The sequence below is a fragment of the Nanorana parkeri genome, unplaced genomic scaffold (genome assembly GCF_000935625.1).
Source record: "Nanorana parkeri isolate BGI_ZX_2015 unplaced genomic scaffold, ASM93562v1 scaffold5, whole genome shotgun sequence".
Lineage (NCBI taxonomy): Eukaryota > Metazoa > Chordata > Amphibia > Anura > Dicroglossidae > Nanorana > Nanorana parkeri.
In genome coordinates this window covers 3381296-3388922 of record NW_017306273.1, presented here as the reverse complement: position 1 = coordinate 3388922, position 7627 = coordinate 3381296, and the positions used below count along the sequence as shown (strand labels likewise).

General features: G+C 46.1%; 1 protein-coding gene across 1 annotated transcript; it reads left to right on the top strand.

Annotated features, from left to right (window-relative positions):
- The first annotated feature begins 425 nt into the window (after nt 1–425).
- LOC108783663 (urotensin-2-like) lies at nt 426–6993 on the top strand. Its single transcript, XM_018552280.1, has 4 exons — nt 426–540; nt 3288–3407; nt 5104–5147; nt 6747–6993. Exons 1-4 carry the CDS (start codon nt 438–440, stop codon nt 6864–6866), a joined length of 387 nt encoding a protein of 128 aa, XP_018407782.1. The 5' UTR covers nt 426–437; the 3' UTR covers nt 6867–6993.
- Nucleotides 6994–7627: the final 634 nt, after the last annotated feature.

Here is a 7627-nt window from a genome sequence, read left to right as displayed (position 1 = left end):
TGTGCGTCAAAAGCAGGTAGAGGGGCCATAAATCACGCGTCGAGCTGCCCTGGTCATCTCCACCACGACACGACCCCTCCACCAGCCATCATTTATAAGTTTAGAAAAAAAAAAAAAGAAGAGGCAGCCCTTTCATTCCGGCAGATTGGCCATGCCACATTTGCTGCAACAGTTTGGAGCGGAGGCCTTTGAGACAGTAAATTTATTGCCTCTGAACCTTGAAGGATGACATCAATGCAAAGTGACTCCTCATTCCGAATTCAGGGCGGATGGGACTCCTGCCCATCCCCTCATCAGTCTCCCTTTTTTTTTTTTTGGATGGTTTGTGTGCCGTCATTGCTCGGTATATAAAGAGGTGACACCTAAATGATAAAAGGCACTGGCCATCGCGGAGAGCCCCCGATCCTACAAGACGCTCTTATCAAGTTCCCGTCGCCATGTCCAAGCTTTTCTTCTGCTGCCTGATGGTCGCCGGCTCCATCGGCGCCCTTCGGTCGCTGCCCATCATCGTCCCGAGCAAGGGCTCCCTCCGCCTGTCAGGTAAGAATTAATGTAACATTTTTTTTTTTTTAAGTCTTCTCCTTCATAGAGTAAACTCTTTCCGGCTTCAAGGTTAACGTAAAAAAAGACTTAATTTCCCAAACGCGGCGTAAGTGAGCGATTACAAAGTGGGTCAAATGGATTTTTAATGCGGAAGTTCAGGGATAGAGGAAAAGAAAATTGAGAGCGCGCTCATTAAAGACATCCATTAGCAGCACGATCGGAAATGACATTGTGTTCCCTTAAAGAGAGAGAATAAATTGTTTCTAATATTAAATCCTATTAATAACGCGCCATGACTTTTATGTAAATGTTACGGGAGGAGGGCGCCGCATATTGTCGGGGGGTCTGCCATATCGCACCCCCTTCCGCTTATGTCACCTTCAAACTTCATATGACATTGTCATCTTAATGCATCTGTTACAATATATTAGTCGCGGTGCATTTTGCTCGGGAAGCCCACCTGCCGGCAAATCTAAAGAGGGCAGAAAAATATACACTTTGTTAAGATTTGTTCACTTCTTTTCGTAGGCTCTTGAACTATATACTGTGTGCTGTGGGAATAATCGGGAATTGTTTGTTGCCCTGCCAGAGGCGCAGGCTCTTGAACTATATACTGTGTGCTGTGGGAATAATTGGGAATTGTTTGTTGCCCTGCCAGATGCACAGAGGCTCAGGTGTCAAATTGGCAGAGCAAGGAACTGGTATCACCCAATTCCAATAATCCATAACATGTGTCAAGGCAAGCAGTGATCTGATTGGTGGCTGTAGGCAGAACTGTCTTGTACACCTGCTGTGAACGTTATGAGGGGCTCCCACCATCCCTGTGCTGAGTTCCTGGGTCTGTACATCTGCTGTGCTCATTATGAAGGGTTCCCACCATCCCTTTGCAGAGTTCCCTCCTGCATGGTTTATTTCTTCCACAATATGTAAAATGTTGTAATATGTAGAACACACAAATTTCCAAGAGCACAGGAATCTCTGAATTGGTGCTGACGCTGTCCTTCCTTCTGGAGGGGGGCTACTTTTGTTCCCCATGGTCCCTGTGTGTGTTGTAAAGTAGTCACCGCTCCAAGCTGGCTTCCATGATGGACTACAATCTCAGTACAAATTAGTAAACTAAACGTGAGATTGTAGTCCATCCTGGGAGTGAGCTTGGAGCGGTGACTACTTTACAACACACACAGGGAACATGGGGAACAAAAGTAGCCACCCTCCAGAAGGAAGGACAGTGTCAGCACCAATTCAGAGATGATTGGAGGATCTACAGCCGAGTGATACACAAAGAAGATACTTTTTTTTTTTCAAAATTTTCTGTAATTTTTCCTAATTATAATAAAAAATAAAAACCCCAGTGGTGATTAAATACCACCAAAATAAAGCCCTATCTGTCCCCAAAAAATGGTATAAAATTCATTTCAGTACAGCGTTGCATGACGGAATAAACGTCAGTCAAAGTATCGCAGCGCTGAACACTGAAAAATGGCCTGGCCAGGAAGGGGGTCTAAACACCTGGTCTTGAAGTGGTTAAATAGAGTTATTGATTGAGATTGTGCATGGATACACCTAGTCCTGACAATTCCCATTGCTCTTTCACCATGTATACACACACAGATTGGATGGATGGATGGATGGATGGATGGATGGATAGATAGATAGATAGATAGATAGATAGATAGATAGATAGATAGATAGATAGATAGATAGATAGATAGATAGATAGATAGGATATTAAACATAGCTTACAGCCGTAGGTACCAGAGGACTGTGATCCTACATTGGCAGCTTCAATACGTTCAGAGCAATAATGACCCCAAAAGATGAACTGACCACTCATCCTCTCCTGATTGCTGTTGGAAAAATCCACAACAATTTCCAGTACTTTTCTCTCTCTGATCATTCATGGCCCTTTCACACCGTACTGCATATTAAATGTCACTGCAACCTATCAAAAATGCATCCGTGTTCCCATGCATTTCCACGCAAAGGCATTCACTCGTCATCCGTTGCAGAGTGTTTCATTACGTTTTCCTCCGGACAGACCTCTTCTACAATCTGTGACCAAATAAGAGCCGCCAGCCTTCTCATCTTTGTCATCTTTATGGTGCTGCTCATCCAGCCCCCAATGCTGCTCGGCTTGCTCACACAACTTTGTGTAAAATAAAAAGCACTACCTCCAGATGCACCTTGCTCTCCTCAACACCACAACTTCCCATCAAAGATGGCTACCTGACAGGTCCCTGAAAAAAATCAAAATAATTCAACCAATTTTTTAAAATCTTTCCTTCAGTTGCTGCGCATTTCATTGCCATGACATTTTAACATAACTCGCATCTCCACAGCATCGAGGCACAAAGAAAACCATATGTTCTCTATACTGTTTGCTCTCCATGTCCCTACAGGCAGATTTGCCTTCACTTCTTGTCCTAGAGACCCAACAGGAAGTGAGAGGAATCCCTCTAAAGCTGGGGGATTCCCCTCGTAGATAGCTGTAGCCAGAACACTTGTCTTCCCCTCGCCTCTTGTCCTGGTGACAACTGTAAAACATTGGATATCTTATCACTTTCTATCTTGGTGTCAGTGGTCACCAGAACAAATAGAGGGTACATCTACCCAGAAGGGACGCAGACAGCATTAATGACTTGACAGTGGTCTATCCAAAGCTAAACAAAAAACAATGGATACATTGTAACACTGATGAGTTACCCGTCTAATCTCTACACATTCACTGTTATTTCCTCTCTCAGAGTCAGCGATGGATTTCGGGGATTTGAAGAGCTGGGAGGACTCGCATCTACTGCAGAATCTTCCCATGTTTCTAGACAGAGAGGAAGAGAGAGACACTGACGATATTTTCAGCAAGGAAGGTGAGTGCGGACATACAGATTCCGGGCCGGGAGTTGTTGGATCACATCACTGGAAGGTTGTCAAATGCAATATATAAAGATTAAAGAGAAGTCTATGGATACATTTAAAGGCTCATTCACACGAGAAACGGCCGGCACGTACAGCTCCGTGCACGGCCGTATCGGGCAGCTCCCGGGAAGGACAGGTGCTGCGTGTGATTAGTACGCAGCCCCCATGCTTCTATATGGGAGTACGCGGCCCCCCCCTACGCTCACCCCAAGTGCAGGTCCGTACAGGTGCGGGTGTCCCCGCTCGGACGCAGACAGGATCCATCCCGTCAGCGTATGAGTACGGACACCCGCATGGACGTGTAGGGCGGCGTATGGCCGCATAGTCCCATAGAGAAGGACGGGGGCTGCATACTAATCACACGCAGCACCTGTTCTTCCCCAGAGGTGCACGATACGGCCGTGCACGCAGCACGGAGCTGTACGTGCCGGCCGTTTCTCGTGTGAATAAGGCCTTAGTCTGACCTTCCAGTCTTGCACAGCTGTAGCGGCTCCTCTACTGGATTCTGATTTCACTGCACACTGTGAGCTTCTCATAATGTGCATTAGAAGCTGCAGCAAGTCAGATAGAGCCCGCCTCATTTCCTGGCTGAAGGATGTCCAGCATCAGCTAGCCCGGAGCCTGACTATCCCTGACTTGCCACTTTCATTCATTGGAGTTCAGTTCTGTCAATCACAGAGGCTCAGGAGGGATTGGATACAAATGTAATGGTTTATATAAGGAATGGTTCCTTATATTAAAACATTTTGACAAATCTAAAAGGAGATTGTATAATCCCTGCACAATCTGATTGTATGGTGTATGACCTGCTATGAGGGGTCACCATACACCTTACCATATAATCTTTGTACAATCAACTCGAGATTTACCAAAACTATGTAATTTTAGGGATGCACTGATACCGATACTAGTATCAGTGCCAATACCGAGTATTTTGGCGAGTACTCGTACTCGCCCAAATGGTCCTATACCTTCCCCGATACCGGAACTTCCTCTGATCGGCAGTGCTGTAGGGGAGCATCAAGCCAACTTCCTGTGCAGTCAGGAAGCTGGGCGGTGAGTAATGACCCGCCTCCTGACTTCCTGCTGATTGGCTGGGAAGCCGGCCAAACAGCATGGAGACGGCTTCCCAGGCAATCAGGAACCCAGGCGGCATGTCATTAACTGGCGCCCGGCTTCCTGATTGGCCGCGAAGGGGACTCCATGCTAGCAGAGGCACCGGTACTCAGTATCGGTGAATATCAAAAGCAAAATATCGGTACTCGATACCGAAAAAAAACATTATTGGTGCATCCCTATGTAATATGATGTCCAACCAAAACTATCCAATCAATCTGTATCCAACCAGGCAGACCATTGCACTATGTAGTGGTTGGTAGATTTAAAGGAGATTGTACAATCATATTGTAACGTGTGTGGTGAGCTTTAGGGAGATTTGTTACAATCTAAATGTACAATGTGATGAGCTTTAGAGAACACATTATGGAGAACCTGTGGAATCGTACGCAGGCCTTGACTGAACCAAAACATCTAACAATGCAATTTATGTATCTATTCTTACTGTACGTCTGTTGTTGTATATTGTGTATTACTTGTTGTTCTCCTTTAAGATGATCAGTAGGATTACATCTCCTCTTCTGTCTTTAGGATTCAGTCTGGATGCCTATAACATGGATGACAGCATCAAAGAGGTGAGTGACAACTAAACAGCCCTTTCAGCACTAACCAGAAATGGATTCCCCGTAGATGACCTAAAGCCCAACTGAGGTCACATAAATGGACAGGAAGTCAAGACAGACATGGAACTAAGAAGCTCCATTCTCATAGTCTTACCTCCCCTTTCCTATTACATCAGCTGTGTGTGAAGTCTAAATATGTCTCTACAGGTTAATAGGCATTGGAATAGGATGCAGTGCTCTGAACCCACCCAGACCTGGTCAGACACGCCCTCTTCTCTGCAATACAAGTCTGTGTGATGAGGGGTGTGGCTGCCAATCAGCTCTGTAGTCACAGGCCACTGCAGTGTGAGAGCAGGAAGCAGCATTCCCACTGAGAGAATACAGAGAAGGGAGAGAGAGAGAGAGAGAGAGAGAAGGTGAAGAGGGGGAAGAGAGAGAGAGAAGGTGAAGAGGGGGAAGAGAGAGAGAGAGAAGGGGAAGAGGGGGAGAGAGAGGGGGAAGAGGGGGAGAGAGAGAGAGAAGGGGAAGAGGGGGAGAGAGAGAGAGAAGGTGAAGAGGGGGAGGAGAGAGAGAAGAGGGGGAGACAGAGAGAAGGGGAAGAGGGGGAGACAGAGAGAAGAGGAAGAGGGGGAGACAGAGAGAAGGGGAAGAGGGGGAGGAGAGAGAGAAGGGGAAGAGAGGGAGAGAGTAGGGGAAGAGGAGGAGAGAGAGAGAGAAGGGGAAGAGAGGGAGAGAGTAGGGGAAGAGGAGGAGAGAGAGAGAGAAGGGGAAGAGAGGGAGAGAGTAGGGGAAGAGGAGGAGAGAGAGAGAGAAGGGGAAGAGAGGGAGAGAGTAGGGGAAGAGGAGGAGAGAGAGAGAGAAGGGGAAGAGAGGGAGAGAGTAGGGGAAGAGGAGGAGAGAGAGAGAGAAGGGGAAGAGAGGGAGAGAGTAGGGGAAGAGGAGGAGAGAGAGAGAGAAGGGGAAGAGAGGGAGAGAGTAGGGGAAGAGGAGGAGAGAGAGAGAGAAGGGGAAGAGAGGGAGAGAGAGAGAAGGGGAAGAGAGAGAGAAGAGAGATAAAAAAAACGAAATCGGAGTATTGCAGTATGCAATGATACCTTTCTTATTGGACTAACATATTATTCAAAAGACAAACTTTGGAGAGTTAACCTCTCGCCTTCAGGTCTGAAGCAATACTAACCAATGTGACCGAGTTTTACCACTTAAAGCAAGAGAAAGTTAAGAGGGAAAGTTTACATGGTAAAACTCGGTCACATTGGTTAGTATTGCTTCAGACCTGAAGGCGAGAGGTTAACTCTCCAAAGTTTGTCTTTTGAATAATATGTTAGTCCAATAAGAAAGGTATCATTGCATACTGCAATACTCCGATTTAGTTTTTTGACATTTTGTCTACTGGACTAATACGTCTTGCTCAATTTTATATTTACACACACACACACACGCACACTATATCTCTTCAATAGATGTACAATTCCCCACATTTTATCCCATTACAGGGTCATTCCAATTCAGATGAACCAAACTATCTGTCCGGCTGACGCATTTCAGACATCAGCAGCCCATTAACCGCTTATAATTGATCAGAGCTGATCTTTCATATTTCCCGCCTTTTAGGAGCTGTTCGACAAGCACCCTCGAATATCTCTGCTCAGCCGCCTGCAACCAAAAGACCGCAAGCAATACAAGAAGCGCGCGGGGAACCTGTCCGAATGTTTCTGGAAATACTGCGTCTGAACGCCGAGGGTGCGATCACATGATCTCTGCTTATTTCTACAACTCTCCCCCACCACCACCCCCTGTATATAGAAGGACACCTCCTACAGGGTAGCCCGAGAAGGTCTGAGAATGTGAAGCCAGACTCACCAAAGATTATTTTTCATTCCAAGATGAAGAAGTATTTTATGTTTTGCGGACATTTGTTACAATGTTTATTCTTTTCTTTAAAAGTAATTGCTATTTAATAAAAATGGAAACAATTGTATTGAATTGGAGTGAATGGTCTTAAGCTTATGCAAGTGCCTGCCTAGGGCAATGATGTCGGCAAACCTTGCAGTAAAAATATACCCCCCCCCCCATGATCAATAATAGTCATATGTGTGCATTACCTAGGGAGCTCTGCATCCAAATAGAATCTGCATAGGAAACCCACTCCTCCAGACTGACATCCACCCATGAAGGCTTTTTGATATTTGCATAACTCTGCCCAAGAGCCAGCCCACTGCTTGCAACAGGACTGAGGGCTCTTCTAAGGAGTATTGCGGTGATGTTTTCCGGTAGCTATGTACAGCACCCAAGAAGCTGCTTGGCTTGTAGGCTACTGACTCTGCCGACACTGGAACTATACAGAACACTTTGTTTGTGCCACCCAGTAGTGCCAGAAACTGAGCCAGCATGGGTCAAACTTTGGGTACCATGGTAATCTGCACATACTTGCCACCCTTTGCTCACTCCTCTGCCTGACATCTGCAGAGGTTCAATGTGTAAGTTGCGGCCCA